This window comes from Bactrocera latifrons, unplaced genomic scaffold (assembly GCF_001853355.1).
Source record: "Bactrocera latifrons isolate USDA-ARS-PBARC rearing strain unplaced genomic scaffold, ASM185335v1 scaffold_384, whole genome shotgun sequence".
In the NCBI taxonomy this organism is placed as follows: Eukaryota; Metazoa; Arthropoda; class Insecta; order Diptera; family Tephritidae; genus Bactrocera; species Bactrocera latifrons.
Window position 1 is genome coordinate 81,390 of NW_017537028.1, and position 13,242 is coordinate 94,631.

At 38.4% G+C, this 13,242-nt stretch overlaps 1 protein-coding gene across 1 annotated transcript in view; it reads right to left on the minus strand.

Annotated features, from left to right (window-relative positions):
- Window positions 1-13,242, minus strand: part of LOC108972183 (sodium- and chloride-dependent GABA transporter 1-like) — a 113,639-nt gene that overhangs the window by 72,446 nt on the left and 27,951 nt on the right. The window contains exon 2 of the mRNA XM_018938695.1: window positions 6,393-6,768. Within this exon, the coding sequence (XP_018794240.1) occupies window positions 6,393-6,623 (231 nt within the window). The 5' untranslated portion in view covers window positions 6,624-6,768. The remainder of the gene's footprint in view (window positions 1-6,392; window positions 6,769-13,242) is intronic.

The following is a 13,242-nucleotide window of genomic DNA, read 5'->3' on the forward strand; positions in this document are numbered from 1 at the left end:
CAGTCAACATGACCTTGATTTTTGAGCGACTTTGGCGTGATTTTTTTGGTCTCGGCTCTCTTTTAGCACGATATTCGCTCGATTGATCGGTTGTTTCGGGGGCGTAAGCATAGAGCCAAGTCTTGTCGCCAGTTATAATGCGTTTCATGACACCCTGGTAGTCGGAAAGCATCATTTCACACACTTCAACGCAACAACTTTTTTCCAAAAAATTCAATGTTTTCGGTACCAGCAGAGATTTGACGCGCTGGAGGCCCAAAACATCCTTCAAATTGATATTGGCTCAGCCTTTCGATATGCCAAATTCATCAGCGAGGTCTCTAATTGTTAATCGACGACTTTTCAACACCAAATCTTTGATTTGTTGAACGTGAGCTTCGTCGGTTGATGTTGATGGTCGCCCTGGACTCCCTTCGTCTTCGACACGTTCACGGCAGGCTTGGAACTCACTATACCACTTGTAAAAATTTTTTTTAGAGATAGCCTCATCACCAAAGGCTTTCTGCACCATCTTCAACGTATCCGCAGCAGAAAATTGATTCCGTAAACAAAATCTAATGCAAATTCTTTGCTCAACAAATTTCGAAATCGCAAACAACAAAAACGAAACTAATGAATATTTTGACATGAAATGTGACTGACAGTACTACCAACCTAAAAAAAAAAAAATTGTCCAAATCCTTCGACGCTCGCAGTTTAAATTCAAATGTCACCTTATTTTTTGGGCCTTGTCTTCAAATCAGACATCAAAAAAGTTTTTAGGCAAATATACTATTCGTCCAGAGGCTGACAAATGCTGAAACGATAAAGAAAATTAACCATTTGGAACAATTGTACAGTGTCTACCAATAGAGATGACTTGATTTTGACCGCTTAAGGGGGTCATGTTTCCTAAGGATTTGTGTCAAATTTGGTCAGTGTGTTCAGTAAGGTTTGCCATTTCGTTATGTGCCGTTTTACCTTGATACAAAGCTTGGAAATTGTCCAAGATTTTTGCGTGCAAAGTATGACTTTTTGATTTTGAGAAATGGCCAAGTCAGATGACCGCCAATATAAACCTCTAAATTATTTTCTCTTGGGTAGGTCAACTTAAGGGCTTACGCCAATTAATCAGAAACGCTCGAAGTGCTCAAACCCAACATTCACTGCATTATAGCCGAAATTCTAGCAGAAATGCTGCAGCGAGTCATGGAAAATTGGTATAAGTGGGTGGAGATACGCAAAGGGAGCACTGATGGCCATTTGGCAAAATTGTCTGCATAACAGTAAAATCAGAACCTATTTTGTCCAAATTTGAATATTTTATTTCATTTTAACATTACATCGTCCGTGTTGGTAAGCCGTTTTGCTCTCATTTATGAAGATGAAGTCGTTTCGATTATTAGTGGATCATGTACCCTTTAAGTATCTGCACAATTCACCATACGGATTACTAGAAATAACAAGACGAGTTTTAGGATAAAAAAAGTAGCAAGCACGATTGTTAGTAAATGTTACAAATGCTTTAGGGAACCAGCCCTACACAAGTTAATGGGAAATTTATTACAAGTTATAATAAAACTTTTTTTTTCGCGAAGTTTAAGGAATAATGACTTTTGAAGAAATACGTGCATTATAACACAAACTGAAGCTATTCTTATTTCGAACCCAATTACTCCATTATGAAATAACTTAAATGATCGCCAGACTTTTACACTAGTCCATTTTTTGATAAGGCAGCCATTATCCACTATCGTTCACATATATTATAACCAAAGTTACCAGATGTTAACGGACCATTGAAAATCGGTCGAAAAGAATTCGAAACAATTCCAATGAATATTTAACTCAAGCCAAACAAATGATAAGTGTCCAAACTGCCCTTTGAAAACAATAACATTGGTATATTTTCTTAAATATGAAAATAATACCCCATCACAACGCAGAAGAGAGCACATTGGAAACTCGAGATGGCAATATAACAGTGGTTGAGTTAGGGACAAGCAATGACATATCGAAAAGAGCTTTTCTAAATATTTGTCCACTTTCTACCGAACCCTATTGGTTGGATACTGTAATGCGGTCGACTCGAATTAAAGAACAAAGGTTTATTAACCTTATTTATAGTCTTACCTTGTGTAAAATGTTTAGAAGTAGAACAGCCCATAATTTTTTTTGGAAAAAAGGGGATCTGTCAGTCCGACTGTAACTTACAAATGCTCACATCGATCTAATTCACAACATTTTTGAGAGGCCGACATAAACATCTTTAAAGAGCATAATAATTACACCAGCAGCTGCACAGCGAACGAAGATCAACGGAGGACGAACTCACTGTTACTAAATCACGTTTCCACAAAAACAGGGAAGGCTGAAAGGAATGAGAACAGCCCACTTGGCCTCTTGCGAAACCAATCTTTAGTGCAAGATGTTACATTAGATGCACTAAAACGCTAAAGTTAAGCCTATTGGAATACTTTTAAGTTATTGAACGAGTAAATTTGTGGAATCAATTAGGACACGAGTTGTTTATTGAAGCAGCTCAGTACAATAATGGAGACCTTTGTAATGCTTCAAAGAGGCATTGTACTCGACCTGTGGAGTGCTAGAGGGAACTAAAAAGATTGTGGCCTATAAACAACTTAGAATGTCAAATACCATTAAGATTAGACAATTGAGATCAGAGGTTGTGCTTCCAGATTCTGTTCTTTCCGATCTTCGCCATACAACTACGACAACAGCACAAAAATATGCGCAATTGAAAAGCAATATCCTTATGCCCATCGTCTAATGCCATAGGGCAAAATTGCTAGGTTTTGTTTGGAAACAAATGTTGTATAAAAAGTATATGCAATATTGGTACACCATATATGACCAAATCGGCATTACAACACATCATTTCCAAAAATATGCTCCCTTAATAATTTCTATTTTGGCATGACGATATATCATTAGAATAGATAGCTCACAGATTGACCAATCTACATATATAATCTAAAGTTACGCGAATATGTGAACATTCTTCTATTATATTTATGGAGGGTAGAGGCGTATTCAGCCGATTTTTTCCATTTTAGGCACAAGATACTCAGAAATAGAGTCTCTCTGAATTTCATTATGTAAGTTATCATTGACCAATATAATTATGCGGTATAAAGATCGAAAATATTTATATTGGATATAAGTGTACTAGGGGAAGTACTGACTCGATTTTATAAATTTTTGGCGTGAAAAGATTTGAAAGAAAAGATGCTCCTTGAGTTTTATCAAGATATCTCACATGTTGGCCCATATTAATATTAGGAAAAAACGTTCTTCAAACGTCATTGGGAACCTTAGAGATTGACTGCTTAGTAGTTCCTGAGGAATTATTTCACGTGAAGGTTCGCCCCACCACCACGCTCATTATTTAATTTTGTCACGCCTTTCCGTATCATAAAGGATGCGAAATGTAATGCACCTGGTCTAACTATGTATTTAGTGAGTCATGCGAAAATAAAAAATTAAAAACTTTGATTCTGCTTGTGGATTATTTTTATTTGGTCTTTTAAATTTTTTTACACCAAGTCAAGAATACGATATCATGTAAATGGCCACCACCACACTTGATTGTCATTTGAGATCTTTTTATGGCATTTTGGGCAGAACTCCGGCGATAAGTTCTCACGGATATGTTCTGACGGATATTTTCTTTAAGAGCTGCAGGAGTGTAAGGCTTCTTGACATAAGCCCGCGACTTCAAAACGTCACACAAATAGAAGTCTGGAGCGGTCAAACCAGGCGATCTTGCTGGCCAGTGCAAATCACCAAAACGGGAGATTATTCGCCCGGGAAATGCATCATTCAGCATATCGGTTGTGGCATATCGGCAGTGTAGCGTAATATTGTTTGTTTAAGTGTATTTCGCGTGTATTTACTAAACAAATGTCAAAACAGAACTGACATTAGAGGTCAATTGCAAAATTTATAGTATATTCTAATCATCTTCTGGCTTTTGCGCCACCCTGTATAACACACACACTGACCGATATATTCAGCATAAGATTTGTGACAAAAACGAAAATCATTATACGCACTATATATATATATGAAGCCAGACACTATACAAATGTTCCCTGGGTTTCATTAAGGTACTTCACATACAATCGTTAATCATATAGAGCTAAGTCAGCCGGATGTTCAAAAATGCGGACAGTATCTATTTAGGGACTAGTTCAAGTTGCCGCCCAATTTTATCCATTTTAGGCGCAAATATACAATGTTATGAGAAAAGCACGCTTTGTAATTTTCATTGAAATAGCTCATTTATTGGACGATATATGTATGTTGTACGAAAATCTATATACTAGGTATACAGGGACTAAGGGAAGTATAGGCATGATTCAATCCATTTTCGATAAACAGAATTACAGAAAGGTTGCTGCCTGATATTCAATTGCATATTTAAAAAATTGACCGACATTTTCGGTAAAAGTCAACTATACATACTGGGGTCCACACATCCGGTGCCTTTATGCTTGAACAGTTTTGTTTAGATTTGGACAATTTTTGCTCGTAAAGTGACATAATTTCAAGTTATTTTTAGTATTTTAGCCCATTATTTCAATTGCTTACTCTTTGTGTACTGGAAAGTGAAAGAATGAAATTTAAAGTTGTGATCTAAGTGAAGTGAAGTAGGCGTGGTTCCATGTACTAAGTTTTTCCGAAATCGGTCAGTTGGCCCGAGATATATTATATCACCAAAAAGTGGGATGTGCCCCTCCGTTCAATTTTCACACCATGAAGCCTTGTCAGACCATCTCAGAGGTGAAATTTAATGTCTCTTTCGTAATTCTTCATCTTATTTACTGACGTAGACACTGCTTATGCGGCTATAGCCGAGTTAACAACAGCGCGCCAGCCGTTTCTTCTTTTCGCTAATATGCGCCCCCGACGGGTTCTGATTCGAATACTTTCAGAGCTGGAGTGTTTTCGCCCATTCGGACAACATGACCTATACAGCGTAGCCGCTGTCTTTTAATTCGGTGTACTATGTCAATTTCGTCATGTATCTCATACAGCTCATCGTATCATCGAACACGATATTCGCCGTGACTAACGCGCATCAAGTTGCGGCAAAAAGAACTCGTTGATCATTGTTCTGTAGCGCTCACCACTCACAGTAACCGTTTGGCCCGCGACGTCTTCAAAGAAAAAGGTCCGATGAATATTCCAGCGAAAACAGCACACCATACAGTGACTTTGAGCGTGTGTAATGGCTCTTCGTGGAGTGCCCCAGAAGCGTAATTGAGATTGTTTATGTATCCGCTAAGATAATCACTAATGATAATTTTCGATTAAAATCATCTTTCTCTTGGTGGTAATTAAGAATGGCTTGAGCATATGTTAGACGCGATTGGTGGACAGCGGCTAACAGTTAATGCACCGTTTGGACTTTGCACTTAAACATCTTCAAATCTTTACCAAAATTCTCTGTAAACACCGTCGACTGATACCCATCTGGTCGATGTCGACGGCGCTTTCATGACATCCTTTACAACCGAATCAATATCCTCTGCAGAACGGCGTCGCAGTGTTTCACCTGTAGGCGTCAGACGGCCAGGAAATCTGCGACGAAATTCGCGTTGTGCCAAAGTCACTAACCGATTATTCGTCAAATAAATTGTCACCAATAACCCGTGTTCTGGAGCAGTGTAGCATAGCATTGTTTATTTACTTGTATTTCGCATGTGTTTACTACACAAATGCCAAAACAGATCTGACATTAGAGGTCAATTGCAAAATTTATAACATCTTCTAATAGGAGGATTACTTTTGCGCCACCCTACAGCGCATTTATTTCTTTTAAACAGACGGACGGACGGACAAACAGTTACCCGGACTCCAATTCGTCTTGTCATCTTGATAATTAATATATATGTTTTATTAAACTCAATATTTATCTGGGATACTTTTAGGTGGTACAGACAACCGATATTTGTACCGGTGATTACGCTATGTGCCGATATGTTCATTTGATTATTATTAAGCACATTTATAAGACAACTATATATGTAAATACATAAGTTAAGATAAGGAATTTGAGTACGGTTTCAACCTTCAACATCAATGGTAAAATTTAACCATGCATTCGGTGTAACACAAAAATTACTTTTTTCTAACAATATTTGTACATATCATTCAATGCCATTTGCAAGGTAAAAAACCTTCAGTATACATATAATTTTTTATTTAAAAAATTAAGATTTTAAGTCACATTCTGACAAGCAAATTTCACAAAGGACCTTTAAAGAACGAGAAACTCACTGTATGAGTTACTGTAGAGTGTAACAAAAAAATTGTGTGGTCATGTTACTCACTGGAGCGCAGTTTTAGTAAATACAAGTAATATTCTTATAATAACATTAAAATACCTGTTCAGTTTCGTTCTTCAATTTTGTTACTAACGAAGAGGATGAAATTGTGGTTGATGTAGGCAACGTTAAGCTTTCATTTGTATTACTGATCGTAGACATTTCTATAGTTTCTATGCGTTTCCTATGAGATGGAATGTGTACTGTTTCTGAACCACTATTTCCTATTCCCGAACCATTATAAGCACCGTCGTCTTTAACATCTAAGTCAGTATTGTTCGCCATAAGCATGAAGTTTTCAACAATTATCTTCTTACAGCCAGAAATTCTTTACACTTCTTCAAATTGCTTTTAAAACCAACCTGATACCATCATAGTATACGATAAAACCAACTTATATTGTTTACGATATGTTGTAGGTTGCAACAAATGTTATCTGTAACAAATTTAAATATTTATTTTTCACAATGTATTCATCTAATTATTGTACGACTACATTTTTCATCATGTTAGAAAACAATAATATCAAATTAAATGGGTTCAGCATTTATTTATGTTCTTTATAAATAAAGCAGATGAGAAAGGATAGGATAATAGAAGTCTCTAAATTAAGATAATAACCTATCTGTATTTAAAAAATTAGTATCTTTTCTATTTGAATATTATTTCATTATTCACATTATATTATTTCACATCCGCCACATATAGTACTTTGACCATGTAAGCGGTAACTCAAGTAAAAATTTAAGCATCTACATTTCAAAAATCGTGGGAACACATGTTATTAAGCAACTTACGAGTATTAAGAAACATATCTTAAATTGAACTTAGTGTTAGAAGACATAATTGTTGTTCTCAATTTATGAACGAGGAGGGAGTAATGCGTAAAAGTTCACGCAAGTGAGGAAAGTTTTCTGATTACCATTCATTTGAGACTCCCCGACGGAAGAGAAGGACTATGGGACCAAAGATGAAATCTATGTGCGCGTGGAGCGCACCAATGAGACGTCACGATATCAAAGTCGTGCTTGACTACTTTAACCCAGAGTGGGCAAAGAACGTATCTTTGGCACAACAGTAGGTTGTATTAGACTCCAAGAGGAAACATTCACAAATGGATTGAGGCTGATCGACTCTGCCGATGGCCGAAATAAGGTTATCTATAGTACTAGTTTCCTGCATAGAAAAATTCGCCAAGCCACTTGGCTGTCTCCGGATCGAAAAGCCACCAAACCAGTTCGATCATGTTGTGATAGACCAAAACCCCGTCTCAAACATCAAATCGGAACACGGCTCTACGATGAGGATGATGGTACTAAAATTATAGAGGAGACACTTCTCCAGTCTGCTGAATGGCTGTGAGAGCATAGAACCAGGGGATGTCGAACCAGATTCCGATGGAGCAGATGTTCCATTGCTCGCCCATGAAGAAGTTTGAAGCATTTACCCGTCTGAAGAACAACTAATCGGCGGAGCCCGATGGATTGCCGGCCGAGCTACTGAAACACGACGGCGAAGAACTGATAAGGGACATGCATCAAATTCCTTGAAAAATATAGTCGGACGTAAGCATGAACACGGTTTGAAATTTAAGTGTGTTTCAACCAATCCACAAACAGGGGGACTCCACAATCACCGCCAACTACCGTGGGATAAGCCAACATCGCGTATAAGGTTCTATCGAATGTATTGTGTGAAATATTAAAGCCCACCGTCAACAAACTGATTGGACCTTAACAGTGTGTCTTGAGACCTGGCAAATCAACAACCGGTCAGATATTCACCATGCGCCAAATTTTGGAAAAGACCCGTGAGAGGAGAATCGACGCACACCACCTTTTCGTCAATTTCAAAGCTGCTTTCGACAGCATGAGAAGGAGCTGCCTTTATGCCGCGATGTCTGAATCTGGTATCCCCGCAAAACTAATATGGCTGCGTAAACTGACGTTGAACTATACCAAAGGCTCCATCAGGATCGGGAACGGACGACCCGCTATCGTGCAACTTCTTCAATCTGCTGCTGGAGAAAATAATTCGTGCTGCAGAACTTAATCGAGCAGGTACAATCTTTTATAAAAGTATACAGCTGCGGACGTATGCCGATGATATTGATATCTCGAGCTCTTTGTCTGCGATGGGTGGTAGTTTTTCTACAAGAACGCCGTTCACCGGAAAGGAGTCGGTGAAGGTGTTTATAGCTCCACTGTGAATGGCGGTCAGTACCTGTATGAAGGCAGTTGCGTCCGAAGTCTGGTCGGCGTACTATACGAAAGCAGTATTCTGGCAAGTCTGGAATTTGCTCATCTGCGTACCACTGCAACCAGGCGACCATATTGGTGCTGCGTAGTTGAGGACCAGCCTGCCGATTGCCTTGTTTGTTGCGAAAAACGTTTCCTTGTCTTTTCTCCATGTGCTGCCGGCTAGCGACTTGAGGATTTTGTTGCGGTTCTGTACCTTGGCGAAAATCGCAATCGAATGGAGAGTGAAGGAGCATAGACTATCAAAAGTTACACCTAAAATCTTTGGGTTATTGACAGTCGGAATTCTGACGCCCTTGACTATTAAGTTCAAGTATATACTCCTTCGTCCAGTTCGTAAAAATTCGCTTTAGCATGAGCATGTTGATTCCATCAGATCCAGTGGATTTAGGAGATTTCGATTTGTTGATGGCATTCTGAACCTCCCCATCGGTGAAAGTAAATTGAGGCGGATTCTTTCAGCCGGGATGAAACGAGCAGCAGCTGCTGCGATCACCTTCTGGAATCGACGTTTGTCAACATATATGTACGTCCGCAGAAATGGGAGTAATTTTCTGTGAAGCCGACCCTGTTAGCTTTGGTAAAATTAATAAAGCTGCGGTTATCCATAGAAACAAAATCAAGCAATTGGTATATATTCTTAACTTAAATATCCACTGAACTGTTTTATTTACTTTAGTTTAAATGCTCACTTGAATTTATTTATCATAGAAACTTTTTTTATTTGTGTTTTCACTTAATAAAATATTATTTCAAAAAGAAAAATTAACTTCACCTTTCATGTGCAAGTTATTTCCCGTTTTTTATCATCCAGTCAAAATAATATTTTTTTAATGTTTACTTCCGCGGCAGTACAATCGTAATGGTGGACTTTACAATACGCAAACTGAGCTGTTCTCATAATCGGTTTTTCGTTTTTATATACATATGTAAACGTGGTGCTGATTCATGCCTTGCGCAACAATCAATGCAACCGAAATGCTGTTTACCCGTTGCGTCGATATTGCTGATTCAGGCCACAGCCAAGCGTTTCGGGCAATTGCGTACTTGCTTGCGTTCTTCGTCAAAACTTGTATGTCAAGTTAAAAAATTAGCTGTAGGTCTCTGCAAAGTTTTAAGATTAAATGTCAGTAGCTAACACAAACTTTTTTAATTGGTCACACTTTGAAAATCATGAGTTTTCTAATATTATTGATCCCTCACAATTTAACGAGGAGTAATGGTAGCATATTCAAAAACAATGTAGAAACTGTGTCTTTACAATGCTGGCTAGTTGCTTAATATAATAATTACCGCAATACTGCAACCCTGTTACTAACTTGATACTATGTTACTGATGCCCAGCTGATACTTGGCTGCAATATGCAGTAATTATTCCTATCAAAACTCAAAAATCTAAAACACATATATTTAGATGATTTTACATGCGAATTAGTTACCAGACAGCCTCATTTCCGAAAGCTTTGACTAGGCATAATTTTCTACTAATTTTTCTGAATACCAAGTGTTTAAAAAGATACAAAATTTATATAGAACACAAGTTTTTAGATAAAAATAAATTTTGTCTTTATTTTGACAATATAAAGTAATGAACTTATAAATCTTAATATTAAAAATGTTTTTATTTTGATTTGATTTTGTTTTGTTTTATAGGGTAGAGGGGGTGGATGCTTAACTAATTTCAACGTCCTGGGCCCCCTAGGCGAATATTTTGCCTAGTTATATATATATAATCTGATATCTGTTGGCGGAGCAACCGAGGCCGCAGAATATTAGCTGTAAGAAGCGATTGTGGTTCTAATAGCCAATTGTATTTTGTGTAAATATTGGTGTTGAGGTAATAATTGATTTTACGTGCTTTGACGACTTTTTGTATTATTATAAGAAAAAGTAATTTGCTTTTATTAATTTTATTAGCTGTTACTTATCGCTTTGATATACCGGTAGTTTATTATATGCCTTCTCTGTATTATCGGTAATATTTGGACTTTATTTATTGTCGGCTTGTGAAGGATAGTAACTCCATGCCAGGCCAGATATGGCCAGAATAGATACTCCTTAGCCCTGGAGTTAGGACTGTGACAATAGAGGGATCTTGCGAGAGAATGGCCGTGAATTGAGAACGGCTCGCCTCGTGAAATAGAGAATTCTTTATAATCAATTTGAAGCTTTGTACAGTTGGTTCCCATAACCCACCCATGTGAGGAGCGCTTGGATAGATGCGATAAAAGCGACCTTAGCTTTGAAAGCGTAGGTGCGTTAATGTATAGCTTTGGGAGTATTGTGATCCCTTAATTTACTTTTTGATTTTTTTTTTATATATGAGAATGTATGCCTCTATGGGGCACACAATATTGCCCACACAATGTGTAGATTGACGACTTTTGGAGACAATTTTGTTATTTTTTATGTTTAAGTGCATATTCACTTATCTGGCGTTTAGTATCACGCAATATAACTTCAGATTTTTGAATCAGGATTTTGTATCATTTTTGGCGAAAGCCATCCTGCGGGCCGAAAAGTTGTATGTGTAGGGACTGTCAGAGGAAACTCTGATTTTGGTTTTTATACCAATTTTTGGAGTATTGGAAAATGGGGGCTTGAGTGGTAGACGTACGGCGTTCCGGCCATTATTGGATCGAGTAGTTGTGGCTTTAGAGAAGCCTTTACAATACTGATCCTTTTTTATTTAATATTTGGGGAAGCTTCCCTATGTCTTGAAATTTCCTTAATCGTGAATTAAGGTATTGATTTGGTTTTTTCTCAACTTGAGTTGTCATGGTGGTAATTGGTTTTGTAATTAGTCCACTTTGTGTTTCACTGTGCAGCGTTTGATCTTTTTGAGCGTTTGCGCAACATGGTGTCTCTTGGCAATTTTTCGAGTTTTGCATTTCGGGATTTGCTTTTGCAATTAAACCCGTGGTTCTTTTTGTATAAGCGCTTCTTTGGGGTGAAATGGGATATGTGCTGTAATGAAGCATTGAATGGTATCTTTTATGACAATATGAGCAATTGTCATCACTATGACGTGTGATCTCTATTTCTTTTACATATACTCATACACTTGTTTATTTTCGTCTATGTACTCATTTTCATTCATTTTCTGTATTTGTTAATTTTGAGTATAAGTTTGTATTCAATGCTAATGTAAAGTCAGTTGACAAGAAGTAATAAAACCGAAAGGCCCATTTGACACGAAGCTGAGTGTCAATATCAGAAGTGGGATGAACAAACTGTACCTATACAAGAAGGACTACAATTTACTTAACATGGCGCAGTTGAAACAAGCACTGCAACAACTGAATCAACAAAGCGGTGTTAGTGGCCAGACTCCAGGAACTGAGCGGGGATACGGTTGGACCAGTCATAGAGTCCTTGATTCAGTGGATACAGCAGGTGTCTCCAGGAGAGATGATGGTCAGGAGGAGCCGTCGAGGGGAGACGATAGAGTCAGGACGCAATTGGAAGTGCAGGTCAGTAATCTGTGTAGTGTTGTGGAGTCACTGGCCGCACAGTTGCAGGCTCTTCGTCCAACGATTCCGAACATCTTTACACGCTAGCAACGTACCGTTATGCGAGGCGCACATTTCACTATGTACATCGTACGCGCTGTCGCCGCAGCCACATATGCGGTCAGCGCCGCCGCCGATATTCTCTTTGTCACCAGGGCAACCGAGTACTCCACTAACACAACAGTATTCATACCTACAGTTTGGTATGCCCATACAAACAACTTCAACGTTCGCTGCGCAGTCGTATGCAACAACACAATGAGGTGATTACGGCAGAGCACATCATCTGACGGCGCCGTCTGTGTACATGAACAGAGCAGTGCCGTTGCTGTACCCTCCATGTTTGAGAGCAGAAGAAGCAGTGAGTTTATCGGTGGCAAGAGAGAGACGCGTTTATTCACCTAACGAAGTAGCATCAGTGTTGCCAGAGTTCGATCCATGCGACAACATCTATTCATCTGTAAAATTCATCGAGAGAGTCAAGCAGCTGAGAAACTTGTATGGTTGGGAGGACGCGTTGCTGATATACTCCGTTCTCAGTAAGCTCAAGGATGTAACAAAACGGTGGGCTGACGAACAGCCTGTGTTCCGTGAATGGCATGAGTTTGTGAGTATATTCATAACTGATTTCCCTTATGTACGAAATTCTGCCGACGCTCATATTCGGCTAATGAACGCAACAATAGGAAGAGGGGAAAGTGTTATCGAATTTTATTACAAAATGCTCGCAATGGGTCGTCGCGATGGAATCGATGACTGTTCGATAATTCAATATACGATTAATGGGTTGAGTGATGATAACTTGCGCAAGAAAATAAGCGCAATGCGATTTGCAAAATGTGCAGATTTGTTGCAATCAATACTGAATATATCGACCATTAATAAGAGTCGCTATGGTAGGGCAAAAGAATTTGTTTCAATGCGGGTTCCACAACAAATGCCAACTGCTGTGGTTGAATCAAATAGAAATGGTATTGGGCTTGTTTGCTATAATTGTAGGGAAAGGGGGCATATCGCCCGAAATTGCAAGAAACCAAGAAATGTGAAGTGAACCGAACTGAGCATGTAAATCAGATAGTGAGTGACGAGTGCATTGAAGTGACAGAAAACAGTGGTGCATCAGTAAACAAAATTGTTCCT